General features: G+C 42.6%; 1 protein-coding gene across 9 annotated transcripts in view; it reads left to right on the top strand.

Annotated features, from left to right (window-relative positions):
* OSBPL7 (oxysterol binding protein like 7) overlaps positions 1 to 20,673 on the top strand; it is a 48,155-nt gene extending 27,482 nt beyond the window's left edge. For 6 of the 9 annotated variants that reach the window (XM_078377937.1, XM_073004321.2, XM_073004317.2 and 3 more), the window contains 13 exons: positions 1,291 to 1,439; positions 2,204 to 2,311; positions 2,878 to 3,009; positions 5,315 to 5,411; positions 6,953 to 7,257; positions 8,162 to 8,299; positions 9,274 to 9,337; positions 9,910 to 9,988; positions 10,094 to 10,238; positions 11,698 to 11,842; positions 13,089 to 13,215; positions 14,403 to 14,525; positions 17,467 to 19,453. In XM_078377937.1, the coding sequence (XP_078234063.1) occupies positions 1,291 to 1,439; positions 2,204 to 2,311; positions 2,878 to 3,009; positions 5,315 to 5,411; positions 6,953 to 7,257; positions 8,162 to 8,299; positions 9,274 to 9,337; positions 9,910 to 9,988; positions 10,094 to 10,238; positions 11,698 to 11,842; positions 13,089 to 13,215; positions 14,403 to 14,525; positions 17,467 to 17,575 (1,721 nt within the window). In that variant the 3' untranslated portion in view covers positions 17,576 to 19,453. Of the gene's footprint in view, positions 1 to 1,290; positions 1,440 to 2,203; positions 2,312 to 2,877; positions 3,010 to 5,314; positions 5,412 to 6,952; positions 7,258 to 8,161; positions 8,300 to 9,273; positions 9,338 to 9,909; positions 9,989 to 10,093; positions 10,239 to 11,697; positions 11,843 to 13,088; positions 13,216 to 14,402; positions 14,526 to 17,062; positions 17,193 to 17,466 lie in introns of all 9 variants that reach the window. The other 3 variants (XR_012088622.2, XM_020785547.3, XR_013537569.1) reach the window with 3 other exon arrangements.
* The last annotated feature ends 212 nt before the right edge of the window (positions 20,674 to 20,885 follow it).

Below are 20,885 nucleotides of genomic sequence, written 5' to 3'. Positions count from 1 at the left end.
CCTAGAGACTTAGTCTAGTTGATCTCGATTGTATTGAACTGGAAATACCAACTCCTGCCTTGGCCAGATAGAAGAAAAGATTGGAATGTAGGTTTGTTCTGCCAACTTCCAGTTCTTTTTCTTTGTTTTCTGATGTTTCCCTCATTTCCAGAGCCATGCGCCCACTGTGCTCTGACAGATCACACTATTGTGACTAAGTCACCCAGATCCTGTATTGAGGAACACTGGATCTTCTGACTTGCATAACTGCGGAAACTTCCTTGGTTTGAAAAACTAGCTTTGCTTTTGTGGGACAAGGAGAGTGTGTAGACGAAAGAATGGCCTAACACCAAGGGAGGCCCAGAAAGAAAGAACAAGAAACCAGGCCTTCTTGGCAGTGGCCCCTCGCCTTTGGAGCAGTCTGCCCTCAGAGATCTGTCTGGCTCCCTCGCTGGGTGTTTTTAAGAGCCGACTTAAGACCTGGCTCTTTAGGCAGGCTTTCCCTCCTGTCATCACTTGATAATTTTTATTTTTCCCCCATCTTGAACCATATTACTATTGTTGCTCTTTATTTTATTATACTGTTTTTATTCTATTTTTATTGTTAGCTACCCAGAGTAGACTTGTGTCTAGATGGGCGGGGTATAAATTTAATAAATAAATAAATGGGCATCAGTATGCCCTTGCCCCTTCCTGACCCCCAGTACCCCAATGGAAAAAAAGTTTGGCAGAAACCTGTCTTTACACACACAGAGGCCTCAAAGGACGCTTTTGCATTCAAATAAGGTGCATTCCCTTCTCCTCCGTGCCTTGTTTGATCCCCCCAGATTACAAAAACCAAAACCAGAAGTTGATGTCTAGCTAATTCTAGTTATAATTTTTTCCATTTTTGGCAAAAAAAAATCTGTCCTAGTTTGCCCTGCATCAAGACTTGGAGTAGAAATTTGGCACCCAGAACTAGCCCAGCTCATTGTATATGGAATCATTGGTCAGTTCAATCCTCTTGGTTTGTTGAAAATTGTGTGTATGCATATTACTTATCTGGTCATGATCTTCTTAATGGCTCAAAACCTGGGCTTCTTTGTTTAACATGAAAGCTAATGTGACAAGTAGAGGTGTGCAGGTTTGTGTTTTGGGACAACTCCCACAATTTAGCAGGCCATGCTGCCTGGGGAATTCTGGAAACTGTCATTTGAAAATGCAGATTTCCACACTGCTGGGTCTAAGTATTGTGGAGTCTTTATCCAATATTGAGGTGCCCCCAATCAAGGACTGTATGGCTCAATTGTACTGTATTTCTCACTTCGGTAGTTCACGGATCCCTCAGCAGTGTGCTGTCTGTGCTGACAGCAGAGCGAGATCGTCTTCAGGAACTGCAACGGACGCTCAGTCTACAGCGATCCACTGCACCTTCAGCGCCAACTGTCCGTCTGGGTGGCTTTGGAAATGCAGCAGCTGCGGTAAGGGACCACAGTCCTCTTGACAATGCTTCCAATTACTGGTTTAAAGGCTTTGGGTAAAAGCTTCAAGCATATTAGGGGTCTTGAAACATGGGAGTAAACTGAAAAAAACAAGAGGTCCTTGGAGTAACTGGTACAATGTAAACTCAACCAAGCCACATGCATGAGTCTGGCTGACTGAATTAAGTGTTTAAAGGTTAAATTGTGTGTATATCTGGTTGCCTGAAGCTCTTCCAATTTAGAAGCAAGTAATGATTTACAAGTCATGTAATTACCTGTAACTGGTTACTTTTGGGGTTAATGGACATAATGAAGTTACATTTCAAAAGCAATGTAATAATGTAATAAGAAGGTTCAAAATTACCTCACAGATGTAATGAGTAATGTTTTCTAGTTGCTTTTAAAATGCATCCTATGGCATGTTAAAGTAATTTTTAGAGGAATTATGCAAGTTTTGTGCTACACTATTATTGATCCCGTGTGGCATGAGAAGTATTATTTTGTACTGTCTTTTCTTTTTTAAGTGTTTTCAAGGTGCAGTATTAGAGTTTAGTGGGGAACCAATGAATATGTTGTTTTATTTTTCTTGTGTGTTGATACTGTGAGTAAACTGGATTCACAATGTTAAGGGAGGTAAGATAAAGAGTAATGGCAATCTCAACATCATGAGTAAAAAATGAATTCCTTTATAAAAAACATTTTAACTCTTCTGCTTAGATGGCCTTTTCCTTGTCTACATCCTGTACCTTTCCCTCTGTTTCCAGGCTTCTCTTCAGACACTGGACAATCCTGAAGGTATACGTCGTTTCCACTCTCTCTCCATCTCTTCAGACACCACCCTGGACTCCTTTGCCTCATTTAACCCTGATGAGGTAACCCAAATTCTTTTGGGGTATAGAATGAGAGAGGTCTTTGGGCTTTGCATTTAACCCCTATGGTGCTGCATGGCTTTGTGTTATTTAAGTTATTGTTTCTGGTTCCTGAAAGCCATTTTGATAGGATTAAAAAATATTAAAACAGTGATGATATTTAACTGGCTGGCCCAATAGTGAGTGGGGAGATTTTTCTTCTCTGTTTCTTATAAAGCCAGAACCTTGAGTCACCCAGTGAGGCTGAAGGGTTGGAAATCCAAACAGCAAAAGTGCTTCTTTACCCAGCACATATTCAGATCATTATATTTACATGATGTTACATTGACTTGGACTGTTTTAGAAGGAGATCCAACTAATTCATAGACAATCAGTGAAGGGAATCATCATTCGATGGATCTCAGTGTACTTTAGTGTGGTTTAATTAATCCCAAGGCACTTTAAAGAAAATGTCTTCTTAGTGGTGCATTACTTTATATGTTTGGTATCCTTGGCTTTTTATGGGACCATAAAGACTGTTGCACATTTGGTTTCTTTTCTTTTTTTTCCCCCCTTTCTTGGCCTTGCAGCCAGATTCTCTGTTGGTCAAGGGTCAGGAGCAGCAGCTGTCCAATCGCAGTATCGTGTCTCTCTCGGATTCACACACAGAGTTCTTTGATGCCTGTGAGGTTTTCCTGTCGGCCAGCTCATCTGAGAATGAGGTTAGTTGACATGGTCGTTGAATGGCTTGGAAAGGGAAAGTCTTTCTGAAAAGTTTAGTTTCTTGCTCCGTGTTTGGGTGCTTTTCCTCAGAGATTAGAAACATTACTTTTGTGGTCTGCAACACTCAAAATGTCCCATCTAACATGGTTGCTGCAAATGGGATTCTGAAGATATATTCCAGAACAAGCACTCTCCTCTCTCGGGAGGCTGAGCCCTTCCTAAATTCTGGACCATATTGTGAGCCACTTTTGACCTTAATTATGACAAAGTGGCATATAAATAAACTTGATGATGAAGCCAGAACAAATGGTTATAACCCAGTATTATTTCTGGCAGATCCTACAGGTGGAAAAATGGCCGACGATGTCGGGTGCTTTGCAACTAGAAGAATAATTAACCCTACTCTTAATTATTTATATGTCCACATCTACAGAAACTCTGGTTAGGAGCTTGGATAGGTTTTGTGTGAGGCAAAATTAGCTGATGAATTAACTACTTCTTATTAAAGTCACCACTTGTCTGAGTTTATATTTTAGCTTGTAAAATTGCTGAAAAAAAGTAATTGGTTACAGATCTATGACCTCCTTAATGTAAATAATTACTATTAGAGATGGGCACAAACCACTGGTTCATAATGGTTCATTCTTTGGATGTGCAGGTGCTCTGGCTTCCCTGCCACACCACCTCCAGTGGGTGCCCACTCAGAGGAAGAAGCGATGCAGGGAAGCCCAGGATACTGCTTCTGAGTGGGCACCTACTGGAGGAGGTCAGAGAAGAAAGCCAGGGTGCCTGCAGAACACCTGTCCATCTGAAGAATGAACCATTGCAAACTGCCGAACTGGCAATTCATGCCCATCCTTAGTTACAGTTATAAGGTCATTTGAATTACTATTCACAAGTAACAAAAATAGTTAGCTTTCATTAATTTTGGATATTAGAATGCCGCAAGTTACTGCCTGTGGTACAAAATATACCTAAATAGTGAGACTACCCATACACGGTCACTGTGAACATATCCAAAATAGTTAGTTACGTGGCAAAATTGTGTAACATAGTCTCTTGCTAAGTTACATTTATAATTTATATGTAACATCATGTTTTAGTTATTTGAGAAAGAAATTAGTTATAGTTAGCATTATTTGTTACTATTACTTCCATGCTATGAAATATAAATGCATAACCTGGTTATATTATGACTGTAGGATTGTTTAATAAGCCTCAGCAATGATGAATACTTGAGATTAGATGTAATTTAGGATTGAAGACTGTAATGGTAGAATATCTCTCCTCCACTGTGTAAAGTATGTTGTTGGGTTTTTTAAAACATAATTTTGTTTGTTTTTGTTATTTCATCACCATTCTCTTTCTTTCTTTTTCTTTTTTCATCCTTTGTGAATTAGCCAGCAGCAGCACCACTTCCCCCTGCCTAACTACAGCTGACCCTCTTCCCCTTCCTCAAATGGCCTGATCCTCCCCACTTCCCATATTACAATAACTCAAATCTTTTGTCCCCCCCCCCACTCTTTCAGTTTACTGTTACATTTGGAAAGTGCAGATATAGCAGAACCTATATTGGCTTAAGTCATTTCTTCTCTTTCTGCTCTGCCAAGTTATTTCTTTTTGGGGGCATGATTCTGAATGCCTGTTTCAAAGTGAAAAGTCCTGGTGCAGTGAATCTCACAATTCGGGGGGGGGGGATGTGGCTCTTCTTATGAGTCTCAAGACCAACTAAGGAGGAGCCATTTCCTCTTGCTGATTCTTCTGTTTGAAAACTTCAGATCTTTGTTTCTGCTTTCTTTTCACCTCAGAGATCTCCACATTCCGATTCTCTGACTAATCCTGTGAAATCTTTCCCTGTTCTTTTTTCTCCCTCTCTTCCATTCATCCATCCTAACATTTCCTCTTGTCCCAGTCCTCCATTTTGTCTCTTGGTCAACAGTCTCCTCAGTAGCTTCACTCCTTCTTTTAGAGTTCTATTGGAAAGGAGAATAGAGTGTGTTGACAGTAGTCTTATGTTAGTACTGGCCAGAGCTAAGGTTGATGTCAGCCATGATTGGAAACCAATTTTTTAACATCTTTGAGGGAGTTTTTGCAAAATAGATCCATAGGATGCCCAGCTTGTTCCTGCCCATCACTCCCACACTAGAAAGCTGTGCTGAATTTAATTCCCTTGCCTAGAGGCTTTGTCCCACTTCAAGTTCCCTTCACTCCAATGAAGCTATTTCCTTATCCCTCTATTTTTCCTCTTTCCGGGGCAAATCCACCATGTCCCTTGGCCTGTGTAACTTCCTGTTGCTCCTCCAGGCTACGGATGATGAATCCTGCATCAGCGAGGTGACAAATAGCATCTCCGAGGAGACAATGACAGATACGGCAGGAAGACCTGGGCAGTTCCACAAAGGTATTTGGACCACAAAATAGAGGAGCTCAAGAATTATAGGCTGGGCTAGAGGGAATATATCCTTTTTAAAAAGTTCCAGTATAGTGGCTACATGCACATTGGACTTGTGTGTGTGTATACACACACACACACAAGTTGTAAACAGCATCCCCAGTTTCACTCTCCTGCCACATTCTGTTTTTATATCAACAAAACAATAGGAGACCTGAGATAGAAAGTGTCCCAAACACAAGAAGTCAATGTTTTATTTTATGTTACCTGCTTTTATTCTACTTTGGTTATTTATTTTTTAAAAATATTTATACCCCACCTTTCTTGTCAAGAGGACCCAAGACTTACACTGTTAAAACAATATTTTATTCTGTTCTCTGCCTCTGAGTGTTTGGGTGGACCGCCGTGCTTGATTCTACACATTCAAACACTCCTTGGGACCTTTAGCATTTTAATACTTTGTGATTCTTTGGAATTCTGGATTAAAAGATACCCATAGCTTACATAATGCAGATTTTTTTTTAAAGTCCTCATTCATGAGGGTTAATATAAAATAACCAAATATGAGAGTTAGAAAAGAGATGAACTGGTTCGGAACAAAGACAAGATCAAAGAATTAGAATCATAAAAATTAGAAGAGCCTTCTAAAATGGTCTAGTCTAACCTCTTCATATTGCAACAAGTCCCAAAGCATTCTTGGTAGGTAGCTGCTATCCCATAACAAACAACAGGCTTGTGGAATTCACTGCCACAGATGGTGGGAGTCTGAACCAAAAAATGGCTGAAGCAAAACACAGTGTCTCCCTGACTGCTAGCCAATAAATCTAAGATGGAAGATGTCGTTAGACTCCTATAGCTGCCCACACCTCAGAATCAGAATACAGAGTCAAAGTTTTGAACTGTTTCAAGAGACCTCTTTGTACCTTTTCATTTATTGATAATATTTATATCCTGCTATACAGGACAGAGTCTCAGAGCTGTTTACTCATCAAAAGAAAAGAAAAAGGCAGACACTGCCCATAGGCTGCCCCACCAGCAGAAGGGGTTGGGGAGGGAATAAAACTAAAAAAGCAAATTGCGCCCCTAGAAGCATTGGTTGTGTGCGTGCGATTTGTCATCTTTGCGGAATTTCTGGCTTTTCAGTTTAAGATTATTCTGTAAATGAGAACCTTAGGGACTCTGTTCCAGAGCTCAGAAAATTAGAGCTAATTAAATCATTAAACAAAATTATCTGATTAATATTAAAATGTTAAGAGAAAAATTATAAAAGAAAGCTGCTGATTAATTTGTTAATTAATTTCTTCCTGGTTAAAATTTAAAAACCCATTTAAATTACAAACAGTGGCTGCTGTCTCCCAGATCATCCTCCCAAAAGAGACTGGAATTGAAGTAATATTAACCATTACTCAGAAATAACAGCTATGGTGTTTATCAATGTAAATGATGAATTTATTTTTTAAAAAAAATCAAGTTGGAGTAACAAGCTACTTTCTGACAAATAGCTTCCAAGCTCTGAACCTAACAGTGGTTGCTTGTATACTGCCCAATAGACTCAACTGCTTTTGGGGACTCCTCGGAGATGAGCTTCAGCCTGCCGGTGCCTCTTCCTCTGTACCTCCCTGCGCTGGGGCCTGGGATAACACGTCGAAACTGCCTGCCAGCCTCTCATTCCCACTCCAGTGACGTCAGCGTCTGGAACATTCTTCGCAACAATATCGGCAAGGATCTTTCCAAAGTCTCAATGCCAGTTCAGCTGAACGAGCCCCTCAACACACTGCAGCGCCTTTGTGAGGAGCTGGAGTACAGCGCTCTGCTGGATGCAGCCAGCCACAACCCGGACCCCTGTGAAAGACTGGTATCTCCCTTTCCCTCTCCTTCCTTACATCATGAGTCCCTTTGAGGAATGGGAGTTGTAGTGGAAATATAAGAAACTCTTCCCTATAAAGCTGTTGGCAGAACAAGCACTACCATTAGACAGAGTGAGGTGACTCCTTCAGGTGGCAGATGCTGAGGGACAGCAGGGGCAACAGTTTGTCTGTTCTTACGGACTCCTTGTAGGAACTCTATGTTCCAATTTGTTGGTGAACAAAGCAGTGTGTGTCATGGACCCTCTCTCGAGACTCTTACCCTGCTGTCTCAAGTATGATGGAAAATGCTGTCCCATTATGAGTGTTGACATAAGATTAGTTTAGCAGTCTGGTCAGATAACTAATGGGTTGGTTAGGCAGTGCCATCTTTTCTTTTGCCTCAAGTTGCAAAATGTCTTGACCTGCCTCTTGGTCACAAACTCTTCATTTAAAAAGGAAGCCACATTTTGTTTGACTGGCTCTTCATCAAGACATTGGAGCCTGCTTTCTCTCTTTTCTCCAGAACTCAGTCCTTAAATTTGTGTGGAATATGAAATAAGGACATGATAAAAAGAGGCACCCTGAACATATGCAGAATACCTTTCCTTATTGGCTTGTATGTCACGGAGCCATTAACTGTGCTGGCTAAGATTTCTGGGAATTGCAGTCCATGAACATCTGGGGAGCCAAGGTTGGGAACTACTGCTCTAGCGATTGTGCAGTCGACAGCTGGTAGAGTGCCTACATCTTATAAACTGTTGCCCTTACATGCATGGTTTTCCATAATAGAATTTTTTTTGTTTCAGGAAAGCCAAGCACTACTATGCTGAACCAAAATAACTTCCCAATTAGTTTGGGAGAGTCTGTCCATAGCAGCCCTCTTCATATTTTCCTTTGTCATCCTTTCTGCAGATCTGTATCGCTGCCTTTGCTGTCTCTGCCTATGCTTCTACCTATTACCGTGCTGGCAGCAAGCCATTCAACCCTGTGCTGGGAGAAACATATGAATGTGTGAGGCCAGACAAAGGTTTTCGTTTTATAAGTGAGCAGGTAAGGACCTGACAAATATGGTGGCTAGCAAGATGTTCCAGAAAGAGATGAATATTTGACAGCTGTCTTCAGACATTTCAAAAGATGTCATATGCAAGAGGTTGGTAGTGCCTGTTCTCTGTCGCTCCAAAGAAGGTGTCAAAGGTTGTGTATGTGTCAGGGATGCTGTAAGGAGCAGTGGGTTGGAGGACATGTTCTCTGAGGTCTCTTCCAAGTCTAAAATTCTGTGATTCTGTGGCCAGGATCCTGTTGGTGAGTTACATCAGCAAAAATGCAAAAGTGTAAAACTATAGCTACAAATTGTCATTAGTTTATAACCTGCTGATACACCACATTGTGCATCAACTCACACAATTGGAGTGTAACAAAGGATACAATCAGCGATTCATTAACTAGCAGTGATTTGCCATTGTAATTTATGCCACTGCAGTTATGCTAGTGTAGCTGATAAATTAATTTTTGTCTATGTATCTGCCAGAAGACGTGGCAGAATTTGCTTAAAATTTACTTGCTGGTTACATCTCTATTCTGCCTTTTTGGTAGTGGAGCTCAAAGTGGTGAGTGTATAAAATCATAGCAAATGCTTATTACATGTTTATCCTGCCCTTATATCTTTAGCTAAGAGCTCTAAGTAGAGATGGGCAGTTCATGCCCATCTCTATTTATGGTTTGTTTCCCAGACAAACATCTGATCCACAATTTGGTGCCTTGCCCCCTTCAGCAGGTGCTTCCTTGGCAGCACCACTGGATGGGGTGGGGGACTGACCAGCTATTTGGCCTGGAAACAAACCATGCCAAACTTCTGAACCAGCAGTTCATGCCCCTCTCTAGCTCTAAGTATCGTACATTTGTGTCCAGGGTTTCCAGACTCTGAATGCTATACATGGGTGAAAAGTGAAGTTGTTATTTGAAAAACTGTGCCATCCTCACCAAGCTGGTGGCTTATGTCTTCCTTTTGCCTCCTAAAATTGCAGGTCTGCCACCATCCTCCCATCTCTGCCTGCCACGCAGAGTCTGACAACTTTGTTTTCTGGCAAGGTGAGGCTTCAAGGTAAAAACAGAAGCGTGACTGCTAGACAGAGGCGTTGAGTGGGGAGAGGAAGGGCCTGGAAGTCGTCTGGGGGAACAGCTTGTGTTTTGACTCTTGGGTTGAAAAGGTCCTTCCAGATAGTTGCCAGAGTCCATTTGCAGAATCAGTTCAGGGCTTTCACCTCCTCATCATGGAATAGGTTTTCTGACCATGTGCAGAATGTTCTTTTCTTTAGCCCCATATGACTGAGATATGTCCCTATACAGTATATCTTTAAAGAAGAGTGGGAGAAACAGAGTTTCTAGGTCACAGCATCAGTTTTATTTCCTTTAAAAGAAAGTAACAGCTTTGTAGAATTCTGCTTTTGGTGTAAGACAGGCAGCTTTCTGGCTCTCTGGATGTTGTTGAACTAAAACTTCCATCACCCAAAGTCAGCACAAACAATGGTGGGCCACACAGTATACTGCCCTCACCCCTTGAGCACCCGACTTTCACCCCTTGGTTTATATCCCAGAGACAAAACTAGTGTTATCTCACTCCCCCACTCTCTCTGTGTCTCTCTGGATTTTGTTTTATTCAGATATGAAGTGGAAAAACAAGTTCTGGGGCAAATCTCTAGAGATAATCCCTGTGGGGACAGTGAATGTCCATCTTCCCAGGTGAGTTACCAACCCTTTTCCTGTCTCCTTTAATCCTTATGGGCCTCTCCTACAAATCCCCATACCCCGGACCCCTCTCTTGTGTTCTCTTTCTCCCAACAAAAGGTTTGGAGATCACTATGAATGGAACAAAGTGACTTCCTGCATCCACAATATCCTGAGTGGCCAGCGCTGGATTGAGCATTATGGCGAGGTGTTGATTCGAAACACTAGAGATAGCACCTACCACTGCAAGCTCACCTTCTGCAAAGTAAGTTTGATCTGGCCCTCCTTCCACCCTGATCCCTTTGTCTGTGCCTGCCCTGTCCTCCGGTGTCTGTATTCCATCCTCTTCCTTGTCCTTTTTGCTCTGAACTCATCCTGTGTCAATTCTGCCATTTACCAACTCAAGCCCAGAGCTTGGAACTAACACATTAAAAAGTAATACATTATGAAATCCTAGCCAGAATCCTATTAGTGTTTGCATGAGGTTTGTGTAATTTGCTGTGATGAACTGTTGCTAATTGATCAAGTGTTGAGGCACATCTCAGTTGCATGCCCAGTTACATAACCCAGATCCATTCCAGCACCTCATCAATTAGCCATGTTGGCAGGTTATATTTGAACACCAATGTGTTTCAAGTGCAAAGTTATTTGCGTTCTTAACTTGGAATTATGAGGACTCAATTACATCCTTATCCTCATGTTTTAACAGTACTCTTTTAGGATTGTATTCATATTCTTTTTGGTTTGCAACAAGTAATTTCCACTTACTGTTCCTAAAAATTGCTTTTTAACAGGGCATTTGAAGTGAGATGTTGGCTCTTTGTCATTCATTCATTTTATTTAATGCTACTGTAGATTTCTCCCAATAAAGAGACTCAATGTGGCTCACGAACGTTTCTTTCTATTTTTTTAAGGCTTTAAAAAAAGTAACAGAATGAGTTTCAGTAGTGCACAAGGGTTTTTAAATAATGTTCCAAGCTCTGGTCAGACCATTGGTCTAGCTAGTTCAGTAGTGACTACTGAAGAGGGATCTCAAGGTTTCAGGCGTGGATTTTCCCCTAACCCTAATATAGAAATGGAACCCGACTGGGGGGTGGGGATGGCAATTAAGGATGGGATTTTTAAAAAATTTCAGACTGCAAATCCCATAATTCTTCATTCTGGGAGTTCTATCTGACAGATACAGTACCTAAATGTTTAGGTCAGAAGAGATAGCATTTAAGGTATCTATAAGGTGTCTTTCTGTTAACTAGAACTCCTAGAATGGAGAATTATGGGATCTGTAATCCAAAAATTCCGGTAATCCTATCCCTGGTGGCAATGGTAAAACCATTCCTTAAATATTTCATGTGTCTTGAAAACCTTGATAGCGTTGCCATAGGTTGTATGTGACTTGATTGTATCTTGCCAAATTTTTTTAAAAAGTGGAAATGTCAGAGATTTAGTCTGATACCTTCTGCATGCATAGCATCTGCTCAGTTACTGAACTCTGTCCCCTCTTCTTAGTCCACCACCCCACCCCACCCCGATACTGCTTTTTTTCCCCCTCCTGCTTTCCTGGCATGCCAAGTAATGTTTTGTTGCCTTGTTCCTGGTGTTTTGATTCTTGGCTTTTGGGCTTCCTCACTACAGTTTCTTAGTCATGGTCCTTGCATGTATTCCTGCTTGCTTGACTGTACAAAGTCTCCTCCCAGATGTAACCCTAACCCTCCCATTTCTGGCAGGCACGGTACTGGGGTTCCGGGGTCAACGAGGTGCAGGGCGCCATTCTCAGCCATAGCGGCAAGGTTATCCACCGGCTCTTCGGGAAGTGGCATGATGGGTTGTATCGTGGCGTGGCCCCCGTCGGCAAATGCATCTGGAGGCCCAGTAAGGAACCACCTGTGCTGGGGAGCAGATAATGGGGAAACCCCCAACCACCTGTTCTTCTTTAGTGGGGCCTGGGGAGGGGTGGCCCCATAGTCTTTAAGTCTGTTCTAAAATTCAATGGATCTCTGATCTTTGGAGCAGCTCTCTGTGTGTGTTTAGATGCCTTACAAAACAGATTCACTGATTGTGAAACCAAAGAAAACATAACACAGCAGGCATATAAAATGTTTTTTGAAAATTCATAAATTCATCAATTTCCAGTGCAGCAGCTAATACACAATTCATGGAACCTCTGTTGTTTGTCATACAAAGATTGGGTTCCTTACTGTCATTGTTTAATCTTGAAAACACTTTGTTTTTTTTAACATTTTTATTTTTGCTTTTGAGGGTTTAAAAGCTGCTGGTGGCGGGTGGGAACAAGCAGTCAAAATACCTTCAATACAGTCAATACAAGATACAGTTGATACCTTCACAATAATTATTCAAGAAAGGCTGGCTGTACCCTGTGTATTTCAGTCCTCTGTTATCAAGTACCTTTCAGGTGTGCTGGACTACAACAGGTATCCTCAGCTTCCAGCCACCCCTGCTCTAATTGCTTAGTAGCAGTATTTCCTCTTTCTAGTTTGGAGAGGCATCCAAGCTTTGGAATGTTAGTAGCCACATTCTAATCTCCACCCTCAGGCCTATTTGGATGTCTTACAACCTGCACGCTTTATGCTAAAGAAAAGGGGGAAATCTACCCTTTTTAACATGTCTCTAAATTCTTAAGAATGAATGTAGGTGAACACAGGGGAACAACAAAGCAGCACAAGCTGTTGCCTGGGAAGCACAGTTGAGAAGTAATGCAATATATGGGGACGCTCCAATATATCTTCTAAAGTGTATGGGGAGGGGAGGTTTTTGGCCTACAACTCTTACCATCCTTAGCCAGTTAAACAAATTCTGTTCAAATAACTCTAAGCCCCAAGTCTTACAAAGTCTTGCATAAGGAATAAAGGCATATATTTCTCCCACACAAACACTTTTTTGGGGGGACAGGCTCCTGTAAAATCAGCTGCTCCTTTTCCAATACCCACTTTTATCTTGGTTCTATTTGCTTGATGAACAGCTAGAACAGCTTACACTTCTTGGGATAACTCTGTCCTTTCCCCTCTAGTTGTTAGGATGTCAACATGAAATTGATCAAACTGAGAGGGTATGCAGTGCCCTGACATGAGTTTCTGCCTTTGTCCTCCCCTCCTTCCAGATCCCATGCCTCGGGACTATGAGAAGAACTATGGTTTCACTCAGTTTGCCTTGGAGCTCAATGAGTTAACATCAGAGCTCAAGCGCCTCCTACCCTCCACAGACACTCGGCTGAGGCCTGACCAACGGTAAGAGGGCAGAGAAGCCATGGAAGCATCTACATGAAGTTTTTTAAAATTCTTTTTTGAAGTGGTCTTCTGTCAGTAAGATAGGCAAAACACAATCACTATGTTCACGGTTACAATCATAGTACGGATAAATGTAGGGTATAAAAACCCAGTGTGGTTTAGTGTGGTGTACCCAGTGTGTTGTACTGGGCAGATTGATGGACCAGGAGTCAGGGGGCCTGCGTCCAAATCCCCATTCAGCCATGGAAGCCTACTGGGAGTGTGAAACTAGTAGAATCACTCCTTAAATATTGAAAAGCCCTCTTATGGTTGCCGTATATTCATTCTGACTTGATGGTGCATAACAATAACGTAACAACAAGTGAGCACAAAAAAACTACAGTCGGGAAAAGTACAGTTGGGATTGAAAATAAAACTGCCAACATTATAATGCCATTGTACAAAACGATGGTAAGGCTGCACCTAGAGTATAGTATACAGTTTTGATTGCCGCATCTCAAAAAAGACATACGTAGTGGGAAAAGTGCAGAAGAGAGTGACTAAAATGATTACTAGGCACCTCCCTTATGAGGAAAAGCTACAGCGTTTGGGGCTCTTTAGTCTAGAGAAAAGGCATCTGAGGAGCGGCATGTCTGAGATGTATAAAATTATGCAGGAGATGGATAAAGTGGATAGAGGGAAGCACTTTTCTCCCTCACGTAATCCCAGAACCAGGGTACATCCACTCCAATTGAATGTTGGGTGAGAACAGATACGTAAAAGAAAATATCTCTTTACCCAGCTTGCTGTTAGTCTGTGGAACTCCTTGCCACAGGATGTGGTGATGGCATCTGGCCTAGATGCCTTTAAAAGGGGATTGGACAGATTTCTGGAGGAAAAGTCCATCTCAGGTTACAAGCCATGATGAGGATGTATAATCTCCAGGCTTAAAAGGAAGGTACCGCAAAATGCCAGATGCAGGGGAGGGGTATCAGGAGACAGGTATCAAGTTGTCTCGTGTACTCCCAGAGGCATCTGGTGGGGCCACTGTGAGATACAGGAAGCTGGACTAGGTGGGCCCTTGGCCTGATCCAGCAGGGCTCTTCTTATGTTCTAATGTATGTTTCCCCCAGCATTTTCTGATTGTCTTATAGTCCCATAAATGAAAATGTGTCTCTCAGAGTTTGGTGCCATTCCAATGCCTGTAGGTACCTAGAAGAGGGAAATGTTCAGGCTGCAGAGTCACAGAAAAGGAGGATTGAACAGTTACAACGAGACCGGCGTCGAGTGATGGAGGATAATAATATTCTTCACCAGGCACGCTTCTTCAGGTACTTCCTTGCTTTCTTCTGTTCTTTGTGGGACCTATGTATGGCCTTCATGCAATCTTTCCCTCCTTTCTCTCACTCTTTCTCTAAGGAGGCATGGTAGTGTCATGATTAATTTCCACATGCATACCCAGATGTTGAGGGGCCATATCTGGTCCCCCCACCAATCCCCCACACTAGAAGCAACCAGAAACTCTTTTCCAGTTTTGAAGAGGGAGGCTACTTGGGGTCTTAGAAAGGTCATGGTTGATCTGAAATAGACTCTACATGCTCCCTGGAGTTCTTAGGAGGCTCAAATGGTCCTTTTTAGGTTGATAGTTTTTATACTACTATGGGATGTCTAGGGTGATAATGCTTATAGACTATGGGACACATAATTCGCACGTTTGGTTTAAAGAGTTAGCCAATGGACAGTCTAGTTCAGTCACAGAGCTGACTGGTTGACCTTGAGCCAGTCATTGCCTGACCCAACACAAAGGGCTGCCGTAAGTATTGAAGAGAGTGGGACATACGCACCAGCTTCGATTCTTTGGACAAAGTAGAAGAATAAAAATGCAGTAATTAGATGCTTTTGCAATGTTCTAAAATGATTCCCTTGGTCTGTGGCATGCCAGGATCAGGGATCTTTGGGATCACTTGCACTTGCACCTTCTTGATGGGAATCTGAAGAACTTGACAATGGGGGATGAGAAGCTGAACTGTCTTGGCCTATTTTGGACATGAGACCAGCAACCCTGTTAGTCTGTTCTAGAAAAAAACAGCAAAGACAATGTAAAAAACTAAAAGGTGTGTTCTGCCACAAGTTTTTGTGGACTAGAACACACTCATTTCACACGCTAGAAAGGTTATGCTCAAAATCCTACAAGCTTCAGCAGTATGTGGACCGAGAACTCCCAGAGGTACAAGCGGGATTCCGAAGGGGCAGAGGAACTCGAGACCAAATTGCTAACATGCGCTGGATTATGGAGAAAGCCAGAAAGTTCCAGAAAAATATCTACTTCTGCTTCATTGACTATGCAAAAGCCTTTGACTTTGTGGACCACAGCAAACTATGGCAAGTCCTTAAAGAAATGGGAGTGCCTCACCACCTTATCTATCTCCTGAGAAACCTATACATGGGACAGGAAGCAACAGTTAGAACTGAATATGGAACAACTGATTGGTTCAAAATTGGGAAAGGAGTACGACAGGCCTGTATATTGTCCCCCTGCTTATTCAACTTATATGCAGAATACATCATGCGAAAGGCTGGACTGGAGGAATCCCAAGCCGGAATTAAGATTGCTGGAAGAAATATCAACCTCAGATATGCAGATGATACCACTCTGATGGTGGAAAGTGAGGAGGAATTAAAGAACCTCTTAATGAGGGTGAAAAGTGGAGAGTGCAAAAAATGATCTGAAGCTCAACACTAATCCCATCACCTCCTGGCAAATAGAAGGGGAGGAAATGGAGGCAGTGACAGATTTTACTTTCTTGGGCTCCATGATCACTGGAGATGGTGACAGCAGTCAAGAAATTAAAAGACTTCTGCTTCTTGGGAGGAAAGCAATGACAAACCTTGACAGCATCTTAAAAAGCAGAGACATCACCTTGCCAACAAAGGTCCACATAGTCAAAGCTATGGTTTTTCCAGTAGTGATGTATGGAAGTGAGAGCTGGACCATAAAGAAGGCTGGCCGTTGAAGAATTGATGCTTTTGAATTGTGGTGCTGGAAGAGGCTCTTGAGAGTCCCCTGGACTGCAAGGAGAACAAACCTATCCATTTTGAAGGAAATCAACCCTGAGTGCTCATTGGAAGGGCAGATCCTGAAGCTGAGGCTCCAATACTTTGGCCATCTTATGGGAAGAGAAGACTCCCTAGAAAAGACCCTGATGTTGGGAAAGAAGTGAAGGCAAGAGGAGAAGGGGATGACAGAGGACGAGATGGTTGGATAGTGTCATCGAAGTGACCAACATGAATTTGACCCAACTCCGGCAGGCAGTGGAAGACAGGAGGGCCTGGCGTGCTCTGGTCCATGGGGACACAGAGACCGTTGTTAAGTCAGACATGACTTAACAACTAAACAAGAAGAAGAAGAACACACTTTGAGAGATTTGAGAAGTGTTTTCCTTATTTAGTATATACATGTATACATTTTAGATGAGGTGGATCGGGGCTCCTATAAACCAGTAAGGAGTAAAGTATGGCTCTGTAGACCTTGTACTGAGTCTCCCAACAACCTAGGCAGTGGAGCCAATGCTGATGGACCACGGCAATTGAAGTCTCCCAACATGTGTGAAAGCCACTTGTCTCCCATCCCTGCTGCAAAAATGGGACAGCAGGTATGTGATGCTTCCACCCAAAATGCAGGTTTGTGCAAGATTATAACAGTGGCCATTTGCAGCAGCTGCAGTTACTGATAACATGGTCTTTCTGCCTTTGCTGTGTTGTTTTTGTGCCACTTGTAGGAGAGAAGCCTTGATTAAGACCTTTGAAATGCAATCAAATTTTGTCAAGTATGTAGACAGTTATCTGAACATGTGCTATTCTCATCTAGAGAGAATCTGAAATCTTCCCCCCTCCACTGGTCATAAAGTCACTGAATTGTAGAATTGGAGGGGACTTCAAGGGTCAACTAGTCCAAGCCCTTCCTCATGCAGGAAATCCACAGCAAAAGCATCCCTGAGGTAGGAGCACCCAATCTCTCTTTAAAAATGCTGAACGAAAGGGATTCTACAACTTTTCCAAGATAATCTCTTCCTCTGTTAAACAGCTCTAACTATCAGGAAGTGATTAATGTTTACTCAGAATGATCTCTTTTTTTTTGTCCTGGACAATGTATAAAATACTTGTCTGCTTCTCCTTTTAAAAACATGAATTCACAGTGACTCCAGATGCTCCCCTCACCAGGGGGTTACTTTGACTTCTCATAATACTTCTCCTCTTATTCTTCCTGTGCAGGCGGCAAGTGGATGCCAGTGGCAAGGAATCCTGGGTAGCCAACAGCACCTACTGGAAGCTAAGAGTGGAGCCTGGCTTCAGCAATATGGACAGTGCAGTCTTGTGGTAGCTGCGAACAGCTTTGGGAGCAATTGTGCCTTTCCACTGTCTCCCAGAGCGAGGGGGGAAGCAGACAATGAAGGTCCCTGCCCCCCTCACTGATTAAGCACAAGGCGGTTGAGGCATGCAGCCATGGAATACCAGCATCTCACTGAGCAGTGAGGGTGGGGTGAAGGGAGAAACTCACCTGAGGTGTTATGCCATAACCATCCAAAGCAACACTTCCCCACCCCCAATACACTTGAAAAAGATGCCCACAGTCCATCTCCCATTCTCGCACTTCTGCCCGCTGGTTGGGCAGACTTTGATGGAGCTTGGATTGTCACTAAGGCTGACGAGGAAGCACTTTAGCATCTCCTAGCTCAGAGTGGGGCCGGGTTAGAAGCAAGAAAGGTGGAAGGCCCTGAAATAACTTGAAAACTGGAGAAGCTCTGTTTTGGGAGGCTGCCTTTTGCTCACGTAACAGCAGGAACTAAATGTTTGGACAAAGAACAGCATTGTGAGAACAGAGGAGCCTGGATACTGGACATTTGGGGTTCTTCTGACTACGCAGCAGTTCCGGGGTGGCTACTTGCTCACACACCCTCTTCTTTTTTCATTGTTGTGCCACCTTCTTTCAAGGGAGCTGAAGTCTTCAAGCCGTTCCAGGTTCTTTGTATGAAAACAGTCTATGCTAATAATCTTTTTTTTGCAAGAGCAGATGGTGTGCTGAACTGTGCCAGTCCTCTAAGGAGACGTCCTTTTCTCCTAAGGTGACTGTAGGTCTTGAATTTCAGTATGGGTGATGGTAGAACTTCCTTGAAGCACAGCACCTTATGGAAGCACTCCTGGACATCTGGCCCACTTCAGGAATGAGTAGCATTGAAACTGGACTTGTGTTTTTTGGTCTTATCCCTGCTATTTCCACCTTTTCCCCCCTCCTATCCTCCACTTTTTCTTTGGCATTTGAAGCAATAATTTAAAAGGAGGTGATAGAAAACCACTAGCACTTCCTGCTTTCCTTTGTAGTGAAGTGTAATTTACTCTGATAGCTCAGTACCTCAGCATCAGGTCAGGATCTATCAGTTTGTGAGATTAAAAGATGTCTTGATTCTATTTGAGTATAGAAGCAGAAGGGCATATGTAAAGTGAGTGAGTTGAGTGAAACTATCCAGTACATGGAAACAAAATGGTCTAGACATCTTGAGTTGTTTTCTTAGCTTTATCAAGAAGAATATAGAATAATATTAAGGTCTGAGTATTTGGGTTTTGTTTCTGGGAGACAGAGTGAAGAAGATGAAGTATTTTCTGGCTGTTTCTAAAACAGGCCCACCCATCTTGTGACTCACCAAGCCAAAGACAAACCACCAGCCATCGTATTTAGGCTGTTTGTTGCTTGACAATCCTTGGAATGGTGGCCCTTAATGGGCCGCCGTACATGGACACAGAATTAAGTTTGGTGCGTTGTATGAAGTTTGGAGGCTTGGCTGAGGTTAAGTGTGAGGGACATTTTGCCTTCCAGATGTTTTGGACTGTGTTTTTCAGAAACCTAAGCCAGCATGGACAATGGCAAGGGATTGTGGGGGTTATCTTTCCAAACATATGGAAGGTCAGAGCTATAGATCAGTGGTTCTCAACCTTGAGTAACCCAGGTGTTCTTGGACTGCAATTCCCAGAAACACTGGCCAGCATAGCTAGTGGTTAAGGCTTCTGGGAATTGCAGTCCAAGAACACCTGGGTTACCCAAGGTTGAGAACTACTGAATTCCTGATGTAGGCTTGCTTATTCTGTTTCTTCAGTCCCACTAATGGGGAGGGGGCAAGTTGGCTACAGAAATTATTTTTTAGAAAATATCCATATAAAGCTCTTGCAGAGCTCAAATGCAGATGTGAGACCTCCATCGTTCAAAGCTCCCAAGGCCATCTTCTGTGTTTTTACATCTGTCTGAGCTTTCTTAAAATTATAAAAATGTACATCTACTGCTGTACTGGCCATTTATCTGTAGCACCAGTGGAAACATGAGTAAAGCAGAGTCCCTTCACTAGCTCTGAACTTAGAGCAGTCTAGTGATCACGTAACTCGCTTTTCCATATAGCATCCAGACTTACTCTTTTATGACATGTCCTTAGGGAGAAAACAGGGTTTAAACAGGCCTTCTTGCTGCTGAGATTCTTGGAATAAAAATTATAAAACACTGTGCTACCTAATTCCTTAGTTTACGTTTACTTAATTCACCCTTGGGTGAGCTAAACCTTGGGTGAACCGAACATCTCTTGGAGCTTTTCTTGTTTATTGATCTAACCTAATATTTCAGTGGATCTGAAGGATATAGTATAATTAACTGGATGGCCATGAAATACTTCTTTGCTTGGTTGGAACTTCATTAAGTTGGAGCCTCTTCTTGCAGGCTTGTATCAATTAATTTCAAGAATGGCATCGATATTACACCATTATAGTCATTTGATAACCACTCTTGCTGCCATGGATCCATCCCATAGAATCCTGGGATTTCTAGTTAGGTAAAATACTTTGTATTCTCTGCTGTACTTCAGCCTGGGTGCACTAGAACACTCTAGCAAGGATTCTAAGTACCTCACCAAACTACAGTTCCAGGTGTGCACAGGATGGAGCTATAACAGTCCCTGTGGTATCAAACTGTCTATAGAAGGCACATAGCATTCACAGTATGACACTGAAGCAACAGGGAAGGGTGTGAGACTCCAAGATTATTTTGGGAACAGAAGATCTCTTTTGGTTGGTGGGGCTCAGCCTTGATCTTCCCTTGAGAACTACTGGCTGAAAGGGATGTGATGATATCTCTGTGGGAGGGGAGAAGACTTTTAACATCTTCATGAGCTATGCCTTCCCCCACTCTACTGCCAAAGGAAGATTCTGCTCTACACGCCCCAATAGATGTCTTGTCTGTTTGTCCCTCTCTGTGTGCCAGGTGTCTCTCTCATTTTGTTAGCCCCGCAAACTAGATCGGCTTGCTCTTGATCACCTCACCCGGCTGGTCCGGCGCTGAGTCGCTGCTCCATCTTTTGTCTCTGTGTTGATTGGCCTCTGTTTTGTCTTTGTGTTGTGGCTTGAACAATCCACAGTGTGTCCAATAAAACAAATTTCAGAAAATTCCGGTATGTGTCGGCCATTTTGTTTGTCCTTTCAACTGCTCACATATCTGTTATCATCCGAGTATTCAGGTATTTATCTTTAATCAGCAATTTCATAATGGTAGCAAACATTCATATAGGGTTTGGGGTAGACAACTGGGACCCTCTAAAAGTTGTTGGACTGCCATGCCCATAATCCTTCATCAGTGGCTATGCTGGCTAGGGGGTTCA

This window comes from Pogona vitticeps, chromosome 6 (genome assembly GCF_051106095.1).
Source record: "Pogona vitticeps strain Pit_001003342236 chromosome 6, PviZW2.1, whole genome shotgun sequence".
NCBI classification, from domain to species: Eukaryota; Metazoa; Chordata; class Lepidosauria; order Squamata; family Agamidae; genus Pogona; species Pogona vitticeps.
This window is presented reverse-complemented; position numbering and strand designations above follow the sequence as displayed.